The following is a 19815-nucleotide window of genomic DNA, read 5'->3' on the forward strand; positions in this document are numbered from 1 at the left end:
ACATTTGTGGCTCCAACAAGATCAATATTTTACATGACTCTCAAGCTAGAGGGCCTATGCAGTTGTGTGTTAATACCATCTTCAATGCCTTTGGAGAGCTCATGATCTCAACAGCAAGGGCTGCTTCGCCCAGCTACCTCCCAGCCAGCTGGTGTTATAACTGAGGCAGAGAAATAACCACCTCCTGCAACACACCATGAGCTGAGCATTAGCAGGCTCATTCTCATGCTCATGTCTGCTTCGCACCACGCAATGCCACAAAGTACAGCCTCGTGTGCAAATATCTATTTTCGCATTACAAAAAGCCACATCTATTATGAACCACATCAAGACACTGCAAGTAAACATTCAGCTGCAGTGCTGCATGCTCCGCCACCACAAGCAGTCAACAAGAGGTTTTTTATTTTTATTTTTTTTTTTTTTTTTTTTTAAATAGTATGGCCATGTATGGTAGCAGCAAGGAAAGCACATGCATGGTGACAGCAGCCCCACACTGAGCAGCATCACCTCTGTGATGCAGCCAGCTGTAGCAAGCCAACACATGCACTGAGTTCTGCATCCACAGGTCTCCCCTCACCACTCAGGGACTTGCTTCTCTTGGAGCCAGGAGCATGTGCTGGAGCCATGCAGACCTTAGATCACTGGGAAACAAGGCTTCGTGTTTCCCCAGCATTCAGATATACAGGATGTTAAAGCAGGTCCCAAAATAGTTCTTCACACACCACTACAGCAGCAGACAAACACCACTAAAAGGAAATAGCACTTTGTTCAGCCATTATTTCTCTGAAGGGCTGGATGCTGGGGCAAAACCCATTCTCCCCACTGAAGAGCCTTTCTCAGGAAACTACAGGTGCAGAATTTCATCTTTCAAAGTACAGTGCTTCAAACACCAGCCTAGCAAGAGATGCTGTGATAGTGCAGACCAAGACAGCTGTCCCCTTCTAGTACTACCATCTAAAGCTCATGGATGCAGTTCTGCTTCAGCAGTTAGCAAATTAATAATGCAAACAAGGCTTAAGATCAAAATGCATCCAATATAGTGGTGGACTCCCTGTAAACCAGCAGAACTTATGACCACCAAGAGAACTACAAATTCTACCATCCTCCTTTTTACATCCTTCCCCAGTGCGCTGTTAAATCCTCACTAGCAAAAGGATGAGAGGAAACAGCCTGAAGTTGTGCCAAGGAGGTTCAGGTTGGATATCAGAATCATTTAACGGCTTGGATTGGAAGAGACCCCAAGGATCATCAAGTTCCAACTCCCCTGCCTCATGCAGGACCACAAACCTCCAGATCTTATGCTAAATCAGGCTGCCCAGGGCCGCATCCAACCGGATCTTGAACACCTCCAGGGACAGGACATCCACAGCCTCTCTGGGCAGCCTGTTCCAGCACCTCACCATTCTCTCAGTAAAGAGCTTCCCCTTGACATCCAATCAGGAATAATCTCATCTTAGAGAGAGTGGGGTAGTATTGGTGCAGGCTGCCCAGGGAAGTGGTGGAGTCATCATCCCTGCACGTGTTTGATAAAAGGACTGATGTGGTACTTAGGGACACAGGTTTGGGGGCATGAGGAGGATGGGTTGGCAGTTGGACTAGATTATCTTAGCAGTCTCTTTCAACCCTTAACAATTCTATGAACCTCAGGGGAAACATCAGCATGGCAGAGATGTGAAAATTTTCCAAGGAGGGCACTTCTAGTATTGCTTTCATAAAGGCTCTAAAGCCCACCCCCTACATAAAGGCCTTTTTTTTCTGCTGACTGCAAATTACTCTTCTGCATGCTTCATTTTATTAAATGCCTCAGCCCAGACAGAACATGGGAAGGCACCACTAGTTTACCTAGGACAGACCTTAGATGAATTCTAGCATCATTAAGTACTTTTTCTATTCATCCCTCTGCAAAAATCAAAGCTTTGTGTACTGACTCAGACACTCCTGAATCCTGTTTCCTAGTGGCTTTCCTTATTAAGAGGCAGGCAATAAATACTACAGAGTCACAGGCACATTTGCACCAAACTGCAAGGACAACTCTTTACCAGATATCCTTTGAATAGATTTTATTATTTTTCCTAGCACAACTTTTGTATATAAGCAGGCTAACTACATTTCAAGTTCTACAGGAAAATAAGAGATGCACATCACCAAAAAGAGTTCAGCATTTAGCATTCTCACACATTGTATTCATGTTGACGACTGCATTATCTAACGTGTAAGATTGTGGGCTTTTGGATATTTAGGCTCATAAAAAGCATAGACGTTTAAAAATGAAGGATTCAAATACATATTCAGATACTTGAGTTTTACAGCACTACATGGTTAGTCAAAATTTGTTCTGGGGGGTTTCCAGCACGGTGGTTTCCCTTCTGTCCCCTCACACTCTCATTCTGACAAAAATTTACATAAGTTCTCAAATAAACTTGTTTTCTAAACTTATGAACTGCCCTCAGCCTGAACAGAGCCAGCAGGGCACATGATTCACTCATTTGCATCGGAGGATACACACTGAGTTCTCTGTATCACATTCCTTTAGAGGCAGCAGTGAAGGAGAAAAGCTAAGTGGAAAACACAGGTGTGAGCACAGGTCACGAAAAGTTTTGGTAAACATATTAGCTAAGCCATGAAGACAATTCTTCACAACAAGAAAAGGAAGGCAGGACAAGTGCTTGTTAAAGATAAACTTGATCACGCTAGTCATATTTCTTTGCTTAAGACAAATTGCTTCTGCTACCTGCTGCTCTGAATCTCTGATTTTGTGTCTACTAACTCGTAATCAAACCTGAATAAAACACAGTACCTTCTTCAGGATAGATTCTGTGAGCAGACACTGCCACAAAGAAAATGCAGTGATTTGTTCTTAACCAAGATATTTTTCCTTTAAGAAAATATTACTTAAACCTATACACCATAACTCAGAGCAGATAGCAAGCTTGGAAAAGAAGATACTGGTATGAATCCAGCACAGAAAGATCTCTATAGAGGCTAGCAATGACTTACAAAGAAGATCCTTTTTGCTCATTATCTTAAGATGACAAACTTACACTGTTGTGTGCTGCAGTCAGCTCCATTACACTGGTTCAGCCTCCCAGCTTGACAGGTCCCACTAGTTTTTCCAGGAGGGAAGCTCCTGCTTTTAAAGTATAACCTCTTTTGAGTTGCTTTTCAGCCCCCTTCAAAGCAATTCACACATTCCCCACTCCACTTCTACGTGCCACAGTCCAAGCAGCAGTTGGTGCTGCAGAAAGCACAGCAAGAGAATTTGCTACCCTAAGCAAGGTGCATGACCACAATCCAGGACATTCTGTAGCCAAACCATTTGAAACGAAGCAAATTCAGTTATCCATCTGGAGAAGGTTCATATCCACAGAAACTAAGCTAAATTACTCCAGCTCCACTCCTACCATGTGCAGAAGGGAGGCACTCGTACTACACTGCTCAGGTTTGCAGCCTGCTGCAGCCCCCCAATACTGTACTAGTTCAGCAGTGCTTGGAGAATTACCTTTACTCTGCATCTCCTCAGAAAGGGCTCAGAACACCTCACTTTGAAGAAAAAGTTAGCCATAAAAAAAAAAAAAAGACTTCTCATTACAAAAATCACCTATACAAAAAACTCCAAACTCAAATAACACCACGCAATTCTGCTCCTGATCACATACTGCATGCACAAACAAACATATTGTTTATATAAATAAGTTGAAAGTGCCACTATTTCATCATCTTCTCAAGCAAACAAGAACTCACGCAAGCGCTCTGATTAAATGCATAGAGGCAGGAACACAGCAAAGGCCATCTTAAATGTGTGAGCGGTGTGCAGACCTTTAATTTCTTTGCTTACAGAGGGTTTTAGAATGCAGGAGGGCTGATCAGTTGTTTTTGTTGGTTCTCTTTGGTTTTTAGAAGAAAAAAGAAAAACCATACCCTACTGCTATTTCCGCTCCCATATTCTACCGAGTAGTGATCTTGTGGTAAAGGCATTCAGTGAAGAGAAAACAGCGTGGAATGCACAAGCAGCCAGCCCTCTGCACCCAAACCACAGGAAAGCACATTAGTTTCTCTCGTTTTTACAGATTAAAAACAGGTTCTTCAACTTCATCATACTTAGAATAATGGACTATTCAGTGCTATTCAGACTTTCAGTAACCACTGATGAAGTCTAAGGACAGCCAGTCCATCAGTGTAACAAGAAAGGCTTCAGGTCACCTTATCTTCTTGTTGGTTAACTCTCCCTTAGCCAATTAGGATAGCACCTTATCTCTCAGCATAACATCACTGCACAGAGCTCTGCAGCCATCAGCTAATGGCAAAACCAACGTTAAGTTACTCGCACAGACAGAACAGATGCCATCAACTAAAGGCCTTCTTCCAGCATTAGAAAACTCTCTGATTTGAACCCTAAGCTCCTTTTCTGTGAATGCATAAAAAGAAACCTTCCACAATCACAGAGCTCAGAAGCAATTAGATAGGCTGTGTCCATCACAAACTTGTTGAACAGAACCAAGACTGCACTAGTACTATGTAGATACAATTCTAAGAAATGGAGTTACAACAGAGTCCTCTTTGGATGTGCTCTGGCCCTGACAGTCAGAGTGCATCAGGTTTAGGAAATAGCTGTCAGACCCCAAAGACCGAGGCAAGCGGTTGAAGCTGAAGCTGTTCATCTCCCACAGGCAGGCTGAGCTCATTCTCCCAGATCACCACCACTTTCCCTCGCATAGGAGATTCACTGCATGAGACGCAGAGCTTCTGGTTATTCTCCTATGAGTATTTGTAAATTGAAAACAAAAACAAGCAGAAAACCCAAGTGCAATTTTGTCTCAGGATACAACAACCCTTAAACCATGAACAAAATCCCTGCCTTTGTACAAACTCAGCTGGATTTTAAGATCCTAAGTCACCACTACACTGAACTCACTCTGCACACAGTAGATTTGCAAATTCTGCTCCAAGCAGAACGATTTGATCTTCAGTTTCCTTTCCTGGAGAGGGTTCCTGGAGCACAAGTCTAAAAATTCACAGCGCCCCACGATACAAGGCAAAGCAGCTATGGAGGAGGGGAAGCCACTATTAAAAATGTGAGGAATGCAACCTACTTAGAGAAAGGCAGATAAAGTCAGGACAAAGGAGGCAACTGCTAAGGTTTAAAGCTCTTTCCCCATACAATCCCACCAACACAGATAGTGGGCAACATTCCCCGGCAGGAGCAGACAACCACCACCTGTCCCTAAGAGACAGAGATAAGATGCATTTCCATTCTTTGGAGCTCCTCATTTTAGTGTTCTTACACTGCTTACACGCTAAGGATTACTTTGGCTTCATACTGGCTCACCTTCCAACTTGAGGGCCTGGGAATCATTCATTTCAGCACACAGCCTACTCTGCCAGGCACAAGGATGCTCCCCCACGCCCCGAATACCCAAGCTGAGAGCTCCCAGCGAGGCGAGAAGCCAGTTCAAAGACGAGGGACATCAGGTGAAGGAAAAGCAGCGTATGGGAAATCTAAATGGCACAGCATATGTTTGTGATTTGGAAATCCCAATCAGGGTACGCAGTCTTGATAACTTGCTCAGGGCCCAGTGGGCAGGCAGCAGAACAACATGCAAAGTGCAAAGTTCCAGGGAACTCTGAAGACCAACAGCTAGAAACAATCCCAAGCAGCAACTGAAAATGCAGGGCAAGTATGAAAAACAGCCTGATAGTTTCTTTGTTGTGTAACATCTAAATACATCACCACTGCTTATTTTGCTAATGCAGACATACTGGGGGAAGCTAGCAAAAAACCTTACACACATTTCTAATAGTATGTCCTCCTTCAGCATAGCACAGGCACAAGTCCATTATCAGCACTTTTTTTTTTTTGCATGATTACAAAGAAACTTCTTAGAAGGAAAGACAAACACTGAAATACTACGAGGAATGGAGAATGTAGAAACACCCTGCTGCATGCAGTTTGTGCCATCATAATCCCATTTGCTTCCCTTACACAGAGGGAGTCTAATGGCAGAAGATGTTTAACGGATCTCTTTTCCATCCAAAGACACCAGATTCTTCACACTGACTTATCACTGGCATCCTACCATTTTCATGGTCTGCTTGCCACATAAACAGCAAAAACATTCAAGATTTGCTTGTAGGCTCACAGATTTCTATCATCATAAGTTAGGAATACTCTAGATGTTCTGTGGTATGATGTGAGGAAGTGTGTTTTGCCAGAAAAAAATGCTAAAGGAACTACAATTACTTTAAAGTTTCATCTTTTTCTAGCAAATACAACTAGAGACTCAACATGTTCAATAACTACAGTCACTCGGACCAGCACTGGATAATTTCCTCAGAAGTTTCAGGGAAGGCTTTTTGGCTTGATTTGAGGAAGGTGACAGGCATTTATAGTCCCAAACACGGATGCCTAAGGTTTACCTGCTGAGAAATAAAGCTTTGCACATACCTTCTGCATAAAGATCTTTTTCTCTTGAACTACAGCACTCAGATGCGTCAGAGTGAATACCAAGTTAATGATTAACGCACACTGGTGTCAGCAACTAATGCTTTCTCTCTCCCATGCCGAAAGGGATCCTGCTGCATTCTACTCCCTTCCCACCCAGGTGGGAGAACCCTCCTGCACCCACCCCCCCAGATGACAACCCCTGCCCTGAAGGAGCCAACAAGATGCTGTGGGTCTGGCTATGCTCACACCGCTGCCAGCCAGAGCTGTGTGCAGGCAGCGTAACTGATCCCTGCCAGAAACATTCCCTGGTTATTTTTAACTCTGAGGGTTTCAGGAATTGCAGGGAACTTGAGGAGTTCCTTTTCTTCTCAAGTTTTGGCTGCTGCTCCCACCACCACCAAGGTAAGGCTCCGTGTCCCTGCCACCTTCCCTGCTCCACACACATCACCCAACACACTCCTGGGGCAGTTGTGCCACACGTCAGCACATTGTAAGTTACACAGATTCTACCAACAACCTGCCCTCATCCGGGATCTCAGCCCATAACCAGAGCTCACAGCACCTCCCCATGTAATGAGAGAAGCGTGGTACAACCCTCCCAACGCCACCCAGCTCAGCACAGCCCCACAGCTTTTCCTGCACCTGCGGCAGATCAGAAGCTGTGAGCTCACCTCACTGCCAGGCAGTGTTGCAGAGCACTCAGTTGGTCACTAGATAAACACACGAATGTGACCTTCCCTCACCCAGAGGTGAGAAGCCCTTGTGCTGCGCTCCACCCCAACCCTCCTGCAGGCAACCCACCTGTTCCAACAGTGCTTTCACCCTTATGGCAGCTCCACCTAGAAGGAGCCCTGCTCACCACAGAGCACACAGTAACTTTGGCACTGACACTGGTATGTGCCCAGCTTAAAGCATACACACAGCACGTCATAAGACAAGGCAAAGAAAGAGCTGAAGTAAATATCCTTTCTGCCTGCTTCCTACTTGAAGTGATTAAGTTAGGAGAGAAAGTATATTACTTTCTCTTTATATTACCTGTTCCCCCCGAGGGACTTAGAGGCTATTTTGGACGCAAGCAGCAACAGCACCAAAGCTGAGAGACAGAACAACAGCAAAGAACATGAGAAAAAAAAAAAAGTGAGAAAAAAATTCAAGATGATAGGGCATGGATCACTTTGGAAAGAAAAGCACAGCTCAAGGCCAGCGGGGAGGGCCCCACTCACTGCTCATACAGAAACAGCTCACCTAGAAGGCAGCTCCCCACACCTGCAGTAACAGCTTACCACTTCTGTCCATCACCATTTTAAAGCAAAGCTCCAGCAACTGCACATGGCAAACAGCACCTTATGGGTGTTTGTTATAACTAAGTTACCTGATCTGGATCCCATCCACTCTGCCTCTGCCATTAAAGGTTTGTCTAGGGTGAACACAGTCACATCCAGACATCTGGGGATGTGTTATACTCAAAGTACGAGTAAGAGTACAAGGAGCAATTACAAACAGGATTTCAGCTGGGGTTGGTTTTACATTCTTCTCGAAACAGAAGACATTCATAATACACGCTGCATTTACCTGGATATTACATTTCCATAGTAGTTATGGCCATAAGAGAGCGCAAGATTACCAAGCCAGCAGGATAAGCAGCGTGAGCGATAAGGACTGACTCAGTAGCATCACACAGGTCTAGACCGGAGAACAGACTAATTCAGGAAGATCTGTACAACTCCAGCTTCCTACCAGCTAGACACTTACCAAAGCTGGTAGTTATCTTGCAGCACTTCAAGGGGCTGGTAATGTTATCGGTAAGTGCCAACAAGTTACGTAAACATAAGGTATCCTGAAGCAGAACATCTCCGCCCTTCACACACCCCAAAAGGGCCGTGCTTGCAGCAGCCACCCGCTGCAGCCTGCAGCACAGTCTGGAGCTCCAGTCGAGGCCGGGAACCTCTCAGATAGCTGGGGCACAGGGCTCTGTGCCAGCACTGCTATTCACCCTGCGAGCACAAAGGGCACCCAGCCTGGGATGCTCTGCCAGCACTCCTTGTGCAAGTGGCACTGGAAGCAACCAACAGCACAGCAGTACCAACTTACTGTGCAAGTGACTGCTGCACAACAGAGTGCTTTCTGACTGCAAAGAGTTGCAAGTTATCTCAAAGGAATTTCAGTTTGGGAAGGAAGCATGCCCAGTTCTGAACACAGCTCACTTATTAACGAGCTGCTTTCATCGTGTCCCTTCTAAGTACATCAATGCATGGCATCCCTGCTGGCTAAGTTACGATGCATTGTACCACTGCAGAGCCCCAGTGTCTGCCTTGCAGACACCCCTGTGGTGAGGGACTGCACCACTTAGCCCCACCAAGGAGCAACACCGGGGTATCGCACCAAGTTCTCAGCAGCTCTCGGCACGCTTTCAACCCATCTTTGCCAGGAAGTTAGGCCAGCAGTTAACTACTTCAGTTGCCAGGCTGCAGATCTACAACTGAGCAATACAAACCTTTTTCTGGTGGCAGCACTCTGGAAAGCGTGGAGCCAAGGCTTCAGGTTTCACAAGAGAAAAACAGGCCCTTATTTTTCCAGGTGACTGCATCACAAGAGTTTTGTTTGGATTAGGATTTTCATTTCCCACCTTCTGCAACACACACACACGCCACCTTTAACCTCGGTGGATGCCAACACAAAGACACTCATTCCCTGAATCATGTTTTGCCACCTTGCATCACACCACACTGCTCACTGTAATACGACCCTGCTGTTTACCACAATGTAAGCATACAGTTATAGCATAGCCTGGTATGAATCCACAGCCTGGAATCTGTGACATTTTATTCCTTGATTTTTTTTTTTTTTAAATGGGCTCACTCGAGGAACACGTTCTGACTGACAGCAGCAGTTCATCAGAATACCCAGGAATGAGAGGGGCTTAAACCCTCAAGCACAGCACATACAAGTGGCACAGGACAGTCAGACAATGGAGTCTGTCCAACCCCCAGAGTGGACACCAGCTGCATTTCAGTTGTTGCTTTTCCATCTGCTTTACTGTGCTGTTTTAGAGCCTCACCTTAAAATTGAGAACAATGCCAGTTTTTCACCCAACAACTCCATCAAATAAAAGATAATGCTGAGTCAACTCACCCCTAGTTGTATTTCTAGTACTGAGAACTAATGTTCTGGTGAAAACTGTAGTTTGGAAAAGAGAAAGAAAAGCATACCCAAACAGCTGCTCACCACCCATCTGTAAGCCACATACGCTTGCTTTCAGAGCAATGCCTGGTATTAGCCATCTACCTCCAACTTGCTCTGCTTGCTTGTTGAATAAAGTGACCAGCTCAGCTCCTATCAGAATTGGTTACTGACAGCTGGAAGAGCAGTAGGAAGCTTACTATTGTTACTGCAAATTTTCACATGCAAATACAGCATGAAGTCAATACACACACACAAAACACAATCATTAGATCCCTACATACACTTTTACATTGTGCAAATTGTCCCAGCAGCCTAAAACACATTCATGCATTACTACATTTAGCATGAAGCTGACTGACAAGCTGAGCTCAGCCACACTGAAGGAACAGCATCCAGTCAACATCACCTCAAGGTTTTCAAACCAATGCATTCTCTGGCGATATTCACCCTTGGGAGACAGTGGATGCTGATCAGCATGCAAACACAACAAAACCTTCGGTATCACTAAAAAGAAGAAGAACATAACCAATTATTTTAAAAATTCTGACCAAAGGCAGCCACAGCTTTGCGGAGCAGATACTTGGACACATAAAACATCAGTGGCATTCCTGCTGCGTGCTGCTGAAACTAGCGGCGCGGCAATCCAGCTAACCAAAAAAAGCATGAAGTAAATGGCAACTGCAGGCTAAGAAGTATGCAGAGGGTGATTAAGTACTTGCAAGGCTGCACTCCCTTTGAGCGAGGAAACCTGAATATTACAAAGGGCTGAGTTAGAAGGGAATGTGGGGTATTTTGTGACAGACCTCTGCATGACAGCTGGAGAGGAGCTATTGCGGCAACAGCTGTGCGCCCCGCACGGCTCGTGCTCCCAAATGCCTCGGCTGCCTGCAAAAAAAGGCTTCTGCCTCTTCTGGGATCTCAGTGTGATGGATTATTTGTTTATTGTTTAGCTAAGAGTAGGAATGCTTAGCTCCGGCACTTAGTTTTAAAAGGCCGTGGCATGAAGTTGAACTACCACTAACCGGGGCTTTCCTAAGGTTTATGGCTGTGGCAGGGGCCATCTACTCCACAATTACAACTTCTCCACTTCCTGTCCTAACAGCATGCAGACTGGACAGCAGAAAGTTCATATATCACATCCTGATTTAGAGGAAATGATTGTGAATTTCCAGGATGGAATCCTGTCCCACCAGCCCTAATACCCAGCTCTGTTTATCTCCCTGGAGGAAAGGCCAAGAGGAGCCTGACAGTCACCACACACTGACAGCCCTCATCTGCAAATGCGCACCCCACAACTTCTCCAAGCATAAGAGGAACTTCGGAACAGCTCACATGCAGTTGAAGAGCTTTGGCTGCGGGACCAAAACAGTGTTGTTTCATCCCAAATTTGAGCACAAACCACCACTGACGCTCTCAAGCCGGATGCTGCAACCAGGCCAGGAGGCTCCAGTGCCAATACGAGGCCCGGCCTCAGCATGCCACCACCACAGGCACTGAGCAAGGCAGGAGGGATGCACTGGGCAGGCAGATCCCAGGGCTGTTGACAGAGAGCTGCCCAACTGGTTCTGCCTGCAGCCTCAGTTCCTCTTTGCTTATTTCACCACACAAGAGGGAACCATTTCCTATTTTCAGATATAGATCCCCCTTTAGTCCTCTAAAGGAAGCAATGTACACTAGGACACGTGCTTTCCCACCACGGCTGAGCACAACAGCCCTGTTTACCTGGAAGCAACCAGCAGCCCTGAAGCACTTCCATTTAAGTACAGGGAAACAAACCCAAGTGGGAAGTATTCACCAACAAGAAATGTTCCTCCTGAAGAGCTTCAGAACTGAGATGGTGACGACCACACTTTATCACGAGCAATAGCAAAGCAAAACAGAGCTGAAATCCCTCACTGACATCAAGCCCTGTCGTGTGGCCAAACCTAGCACCGAGCCATGCTGCAGTGAGGCAATGACGAGTCGGCCACTTAATCCTGAGAAATTCCAGCAATGAGGCATGTGACTCGCTTGTAATCAATTTTAAAACAATTTGGAGAAGTTTCTACACAGTCCTAAAAGGAAAACAACATGTTTAGCAATACAGTCGCCATGCAGGAAGGACAGCAGTGGCTGCATGGCATCAGGCACACTTGACACCATCACAAGGATTAAGAGCTCAAGAAAATACCCTAGCCAAGAAACAACACATCAAGCTTCATTTCCTATTGTCTATAGCAATGCAGCAAGTACAGAAAACACACAGCACCAGTCCCTAAGGCCCCTGAGGCTCCACACAGAGGGTCTTTATTTCCCAGTTATTTCTCAGGTTGTTCAGAGGCCAAGTTTTCTGCTAAAGATCACTTTGCAGTGGCAAGATTTCACATCAAGATAAAGCAGCTGAGAGGACAAAACAAGGCAGATAATGTAATACAAGCTGACAATAAGTTGTTTTGGAAAATTCACTCTGAACACATCAGCTCAGCCCCACAGTGCTTCTCCGACACCACTCTTTTAAAGCGAAACAGTTCTTTTTCAGCTAATAATTCGACGAGTTTCTCACACAGGAAGACGCCAGATTCCTCTTTCACAGATCTCCTCTGGAAAAGGGGCACCAACAGCAGCTCTTGAGACAAAACTTTTTCTTCCATACACGTGCACCTTGAGCTTTGTTTTAAGAAAGCTTCAATGCGATTGCCTGCAGAAACCAATACAGCACTCTGCAGAATCCTTCCCTCCTTCGGCGCTTCTAGCCATGACTATCCAAAAGCCATGCTACAGCTAGAGACTCCACAAACTCATTCAGCAGCATTTTCCAAGACTTCAGCACCTGAGAACCGACCTCCAGCCACTCACGCTGCTCTCACACCAGCCCGGATACCCTCAGGAACACACAGGCAATGCCATCCAAAGCGACCACACCGCGTTGCGTTAGCAGCGCTGAGCCAGCTGCAGCAGGCCAATGAAGCGAGCAGCCCCCAGAGCAGCAGGCATGGACGCGTTCTGCCACACGCGGTACCTGCTGCCGCACAAAGCTGCGAAGACGGCAACCGGTCCCATCTCAGCGCTCCGTTTGCAACTGCTTCCCAGGAAGCCAAGCTCTTGAAGCGCCAGCTACCTGCGTGCCCGAGCTCAGCCTGAAGGCGCGCCGCAGCGGTACGGCAGAGGGGCAGACCGAGGGCCCTCCCTCGCGCGGCAGGACGCACCTTTCCTCATATTTTTCCCTAAGCCGCACACCGGCACCGAGGCAGCCGCGCCGCCCGGCTCGCCCTGCCCTGCCCCGCCGCCGCCCGCAGGGACGCGCTTCGCACCCCGTCGCCGCCCCACCCGCTCGCCGCAGGCAGCGCCAGGCCGGAGGCTGCTGCCGCCCCTTCCCTCCCGCAGCGCCTTCCCGGGGGGCCCTCGAGGTCACGTCGCCGCCTCCCACCGGCAACGCGGGGCGCCTCCTGGCCTTCCTCCCTCCCAGCTCCGCGCGCCGGGCAGCGCCCAGGCCCCGGCGCCGCGGCCGGGCGAAGCGGAACCTCCCCGGCGCCGCGAGAGGGGCTACCCCGGCGCCGCGCCTCACCTGGATGAACTGGATGGTGAGCGCCGACTTGCCCACGCCGCCGCCGCCCACCACCACCAGCCGGTACTTCTCCTGCCCCGGGCCGTCCCTGCAGCCCGCGGCCATGGGGGAGCCGGGGGGAGCCGAGCGCGGCAGCGCCGCCAGGTCCGGCGCCTCCCTGCCCGCCGCCGCTTTCCCTCCCTGCCGTCCGCCGCCCGCTCGGCCCCGAGCCCCACCGCTCACAGAGCGCGCCGCTGGCACAGCACGGGTAACGGAGCGCCCGGCAGCGCCGAGCCGAGAGGAGCAGCGCCGAGCGGAGCGAAGGGAGCGCCGCCCGCCCCCGCAGCCAGGGCGCCGCGGCTACAAATGGCCGCCGGGGGGCGGGGCCGCATCATCAGCCATGCTAATGAGCGTGAATATACACATGAGGGGGGCGTGGCCTCGGCCGCCGGCGTGTTCCTCCCGGTCCCGTAGGGCCGCGCTCTCCCCTCTGCGGCGCGGCTCAGGGCCGCGTTCCCCCCTCGCCGCGTTAGGGCTGGCGGCTGCGCTCCCCGCCGTTCCCCGCTCCTCGGAGCCGCGTGTCTGGGAGCTGCCATCACCTCCCCGTCACCACCACGGTGTCACGGACGCCTCCGAGCGCTCGGCACAGCGGAACAGCTCCGCTCTCCTCCTTCCTAAGTTTGGTTTGTTTGGGGTCTGTTTGTCCGCTTTTAATAGAAATGCGGCGAGGAGCTGTCGGCGCTGCGACCGTACGGCCCCGCTCAGGGCATCGCCGAGTTCCGGGAGCTCAGCAGCCTCTCTGTGAGAACAATTGCTATAGGGTATTGGGTTCCCTTGGTCTGAAGATACAGAGAAGCAAACGTTTTATTCTTCCCTTATCTTTTAAGCTTTCGGTTTCAACATACATTGTTTCAAAGAGCTGTTGGAGCCGCTGAGGCCATCCAGTCTGCGAATTGCACTTCAGGTTTTCCGAGTGGGCAGATACATTGAAGGCTTAAGACAAATAACGCCGGCATCCATTGCTTTAAGAAAGACTCCACTGTGAAAACCTGTTACTGTTAAATTCTTTGTGTCGGTCATTACCCGGTTTGACACATTAAGCAGTAGATGACGGAAGAGATGGGCAGCGGCTGGTGAGCAGTTTGTGCTACTGATAGCTGTATCCAAACAGTGCTCGGGAGAGAGCCAGCAACTCTTGCAGCGAGACCTGGGCTTGGGAAACCATAGAATTACAGCATGGCTTGTGTTGGAAGGAATTGTCAGCCAACCCAGTTCCAACTCCCGGCCATAAGAAGGGCTGCCCCCAACCACCTTATGTTGCCTAGGGCCCCATCCAGCCTAGCACTGTGTACCTCCAAGGATGGGGCACCCACAGCTTTCTGGGCAGCTGTGCCAGTGCCTCACTGCCCTCTCTGTGATAGAGAGGGGTAACTTAAAACATCAAGATGTGAGATGGTGAAAAAGTGGCCAAAGTTTTTTGGTGCAGCAATTCAGAAGTACAACTTCTAGAGCTGTCACAAGAGGCTGCACCGTTTCAGATCCAGCCTCAATATACATGCTTGAAGACAGACAAAATCAAGAGCAGCATCCAGATGGCAAGCTTAAAAGAGAGAGCACCCCAGCACCTTATGTAATGATGGAAAAAAAGGTTTCAGGAAGTGCTTGGGGGGAAGATCCAGAACTTTGTTTTGCACTGGCAGCCTGGGAAAGATGTCAGCATGGAGAGTTAGAAGACATCTATGCAGTAAGTAACATATTGAAGCTACAAGCAGTCTGTGAGAACACGATTGCTTAATTAGAAAGGAGCCTGATCACAGGCTTATCACAGCAACAAGTTACAAAATCTCAGGGTCATGAGTCAGCATAGTAGATTTCTGCAGGAACAGTAAGTTTTTCCATGAATGTGGCATTATGCACGTTCCCAAAGGCAGCACTTGTGTACTGACCTTGCACAAATGCACAGAGCATCACTGTGTAGATGCTGTGACCTACAGGAACCCACATGTTGCAGTTCCCACCAAGAACCCCACAATGAGTGCACAAGCGGAGATGGGCTTCTCACAGTTGTGAAACAAGAAGCTGGAGGAGAAAAACATAACAAATTGCTTTTCCTCAGGATGAGAATGGAAGACCTAATCCAGAATGAAATGCACAATCATTTTTCCAGAGTATTAAAAAAACTTGTTATGATTATGATGACTTTAGAGATTCAGGTGTACCATACTCAATAGCAAGTAAAAATCCATGAAATGATAAAGAAGAAAAAAAAATCAACATCTTTCCATCAAACGCACCTCTAAATAAGTCCTCTCAATACCCTCATCCTGTTGGGAAGGAGCCTGCACCTTTTCTGGTCTCTTCCCAGATAAGCTGAGCAATTGCATTTGTAGTCATTGGTGTGCAGGCAGTGGGAAGCATGCTCTGGGCTGATGGCAGAGACTGCCTCTGCAATGTGGGCAACTTCACTTGAGAATGGACCACTTCTTCCTGGGTCCCCTCTGGTATCATGGCACCAATGCCCAGTGTCCTGGGATATCTCAGGGGCAACAAAACACAAACCACAAGCCACATCTGGATTTTCTTGACCAGAAAATGAGCTATCAGTGCACATAAGTACATTGTGTGTCACCATACAACTGAACCCTCTTCCCTGCACATGAGACAAAATTAGCTTTTTTTCATTGCCACCAAAGGGCAAAATCTTCGCTGGTTTCCTTTTCCTTTGTACATGATACATGAAACTTCTCACATCCCCCCGAATGCTGGTAAGCTCAATTGGATTCCTTCTATTTATGATATCTTCACAGGACAATGAGAGGCAGGATAACAAAAAGGTGTAGGAAATGCCTGGATATTCAAAACGGCATCTGATTCTTAAGCTTGGGAGCAGCCAAATTTTCACATGCCTTTTGGTCACACTATCCGTGGTTTTCCCACGTGCTACAAGGACAGAAGAGTTTCAGCTGGAAAGGACCAACCAATATCACCAAGTCCATAAAGATCCATGAGAATTATGGATCAATCACCTTCATCTCATTTTCTGGAAAAAGTCCTAAAATAAGCAATTCTATTACTTGTAAATACCTGGGAGAAAAGAAGGAGGTAATTGACAACCGAGGTGTTTTTCTCCAAGGAGAAACTGTGCCACACCAAAATATTTTTCTCCTGTGACTCAGTAGTGGGCCTTCGAGTAGGAGGAGACAGTAACCATTCTATATCTTGGTTTTAGCAAAGCTTTATATACGGCCTTACCTGATGTTCTGATGAACAGGCTGGCCATTAGCTGGCAGCATAAAGGGGAGGCAGAGCAGGTGGGAACATCAACACAGCAATTTTCAGTGGTTCATTTGTTTGTTACTTCGTTGCAGTTAACTATAGTAGCAAAGAATCATAGAATCATAGAATCACCAAGGTTAGAAAAGACCTAAAAGATCATCCAGTCCAACCGTTCACCTATTCCCAATAGCTCCCACTAAACCATGTCCCTCAACACAACATCCAGCCTTTCCTTGAACACCCCCAGGCTCGGTGACTCCACCACCTCCCTGGGCAGTCCATTCCAGTGCCTGACCACCCTTTCTGAAAAGTAATACTTCCTCATGTCCAGCCTGAATCTCCCCTACTGTAGCTTGAAACCATTCCCTCTGGTCCTATGAATGAAGCAAAAATAGCAACAAAAATTATTTCCCCCTCCCCTGTGCTGATGCTTGCTTTTCCTCTCTTGTTGGTGTTGCACAACATCTGAGCCTGAACTCCCTCCTTTTACCAATACACCTTCAGAGATCCCCTCTGTTGCAATTTTTTTCTTTCTAGCTTACAGTGTAATTTACACCAAAAATGCTTATGCTATCATTTTTGTATAAATTCTTAGTATGATGACCTACATTTTCTGCATGCTTCCTTCTTATGCAGAGATCAAAGAAGAGCTACTGATTGAGGCTCTCTGCTCTTTCTAAAATTCCTCTCCTTATTTTTGCACTAAGGTGCTGCGTGCTCATAGCATTTCTTACGTAAACTGCCAACTCGGCTTTTTCCTATAAATTCACTTTTCTTAAGGCTGCTCACTTGCAGCCTCGTTGCTATTTTCTTTTACCCTTTCATGACCCATTCCTAGATTAATTTTCTGATACGATTTTTCTAGAATTTATCACCACAGTCTTTCAGTCCCTTGGTTGGATGCATTCTGGTTAATGCTAAGAACTCCACATCCACATAGGAACAAAACACACTAGGAATCATTTACTGAAATGCGTGACCTTGAAATAGCACAGTTCCATAGCACAGATGGAGTTTGCCAGATGTCTGAGGCTATGAAATGATGAGATTTAAAAGATTCAGTATTTCACAGTGGTTTAAATAACTGAGATTGCATTGAGGAGTAGAGATAGTGAAGTAAATCTAAATGGGCACATTTATACAGGGATGCATGCTTTCAGAGCCCAGACGTACTTATCCATTGTCCCTACACAGTGTGCTTACCTCCACAAGATACGTATGTCCTGAGGGCTGCTTAAATGAAGTGTAGGGTTCTTTCTTGAACCCTCACAGTGGCAAAAAATCCCCCTTGGTTCATGCTGATCTGTGCTTGCTTCTTTAGCAGATAATCACACAATGGTTTAGGCTGGAGAGGACCTAAAAGCCCACCCAGTTCCAACCCCTGTCATGGGTAGGGCTGCCTCCCACCAGTTCAGGCTGCCCAGGGCCCCATCCAACCTGACCTTGAGCACCCCCAGGGATGGGGCATCCACAGCTTTTCTGGACAATCAGCATGTTGTGTTCCTCTTGGTGGCAACTGAAATAATCAAAAATCATTATTTATTATGGGCTGACTAGCTATCCCAGTGCACCAAAAGAGCTGCCTTCAAAACACTCCCATCATCTTTGCAATCTCCAGTGCTAAAAATAGAGTAGTAAAAGGTTTTTCCACCTAGTTGGTGCCTTAAAACAGCACTGTTCTTAGCAAAGGGGTATTGTACAGTGATATCCTGTCCATACTGAGTTTCACAGATACCGAAACATCATTCTTTCTCTGGCTGAAAACTGCTCAGGGACATGAATTTCTCCTTAGCAGACATTTTTCCAGTCCCCAGCCTTTTTTTTTTTTTTTTCTCTACAAGTGCTATTGCCAAAATGCAATGTTTCTTCATACTTCCAAGATCTACAATGACAGTTTCCCAAACTGTTGAAGCATTTCTTACTATTTTTGTTAACTTTGACTATTGGCCATTGTTTCTTATTAGACATAGGAGGGCATTTCCCTGCTAGTAAATAAAGGACAGGCTGGTCTGCCTGTGCTTTCAAATGTCACAGCTTGCTGAAATTGCTGCTATTGCTCACTAAAACTGTTTTCTCAGCCTACAACAATTTGCCTCAGCGCTGTCATTTTGTCATGTAAAGGTTAGTGGCGGGTGAAGAAGAGAGAGTTCAGCAGTTCATTTTCTTTTGACATGAGGTGCCGATGGAAAAATCTTTTAAAACATCCTTTTCTCCCATTTACCATTCTTGCTGTTTTAAATCCCATCCAGTAGGCAGTTCCTCCTTGTTAACCTCCCTATCTACTGCTTTCCCCTGCAGATGTTGTCCTCAGATTCTCCCAGTAAGTCCTGCAGCTCTCCACAAGCAATCCCATCACTGCCTGTTCACATCAACACATGATGGACATCACAGTCACCTCCCCTTCCACCCTCCTCCCATCACTGACAGGCCAAGGAGCCCCCTGAATGCAGGCTGTTCTCAGATACTGCTGAACACCAGCTTAAAAAGCCAGAAAGGTGTTTTTACAAAAAATCAATGCAGACACTACCTACATGAAATCATCCTCTCCCAATTTAGGTGTTAGGCTGGAGGTGAAAAAACAGGCAGTTTCAGCAATTTCCTCTGCAATTCCTCTTCCACTTCTCTTCCCCTTCTCCTGATCTGCATACCTTAAGGAAATGCTAAACGCATCGTAGAATACTCTATATTCAGAATATCTTAGACTTGGCTCCGGAGGCACTTGAAACACTTTTGGTTCAAAGGTGATGTTGGCAGACTTCTCCAAATCCATCACGTTTTGACCAGCGAGGCCTACTGCCAAGAAGAAGGAAAGCACTTGTTCAAATATGCAAAACTAGTTCATACTGAAATTTCAGCTGAGGAATTAACATCCAATCTTTTTTGTATTTGGCCTTTTTTTTTTTGCCACCAATTAACAGGAGTGGTATTGGTGGACCGCAGTGGTGGCGATGGGTTGGTGGCTGAGCTAGATGATCTTGGTGGTCCTTTCCAACTGTAATGATTCAATGATTCTGTACAAACGTTGCAAGATCCAGTTGCTGTCACACGGAAGTTATAGTCTAAATAGATAGGAGAAGAATTATTATCCCATTCACAGACAAAGCACTCATGCATGGACATGCTAAGGAATATGCCTGAGGATATGCAGAACGCCTCTATCAGTCAAGTGAGCTGTACTGGGGAATAAACAACACAAACCCTCTACTTTTTCTGCAGATGTATTTTCCTTCAAAATCAGCCCATTAATTCTTACCAGCAGCACTGTAGCTGAGGAAGTTTTTCTTTTCATTGCCATTTTTATGCACAAGGGCCTGAACTCAATACGGATCAAGGAGATTGCTATATCTGCTGTAGGAGTGTATTCATTCAGACATGATATGATTTTAAAACA

General features: G+C 46.8%; 1 protein-coding gene across 5 annotated transcripts in view; it reads right to left on the reverse strand.

Moving 5' to 3' along the window:
• RRAS2 (RAS related 2) overlaps positions 1 to 13517 on the reverse strand; it is a 35908-nt gene extending 22391 nt beyond the window's left edge. Inside the window, exon 1 of one of the 5 annotated variants that reach the window (XM_048950040.1) lies at positions 13170 to 13517. In XM_048950040.1, the coding sequence (XP_048805997.1) occupies positions 13170 to 13274 (105 nt within the window). In that variant the 5' untranslated portion in view covers positions 13275 to 13517. Of the gene's footprint in view, positions 1 to 3041; positions 3084 to 3499; positions 3681 to 3741; positions 3761 to 10072; positions 10118 to 13169 lie in introns of those variants that run through there. The other 4 variants (XM_048950042.1, XM_048950044.1, XM_048950041.1 and 1 more) reach the window with 4 other exon arrangements.
• Positions 13518 to 19815: the final 6298 nt, after the last annotated feature.

Source organism: Lagopus muta, chromosome 6, assembly GCF_023343835.1.
Source record: "Lagopus muta isolate bLagMut1 chromosome 6, bLagMut1 primary, whole genome shotgun sequence".
Lineage (NCBI taxonomy): Eukaryota > Metazoa > Chordata > Aves > Galliformes > Phasianidae > Lagopus > Lagopus muta.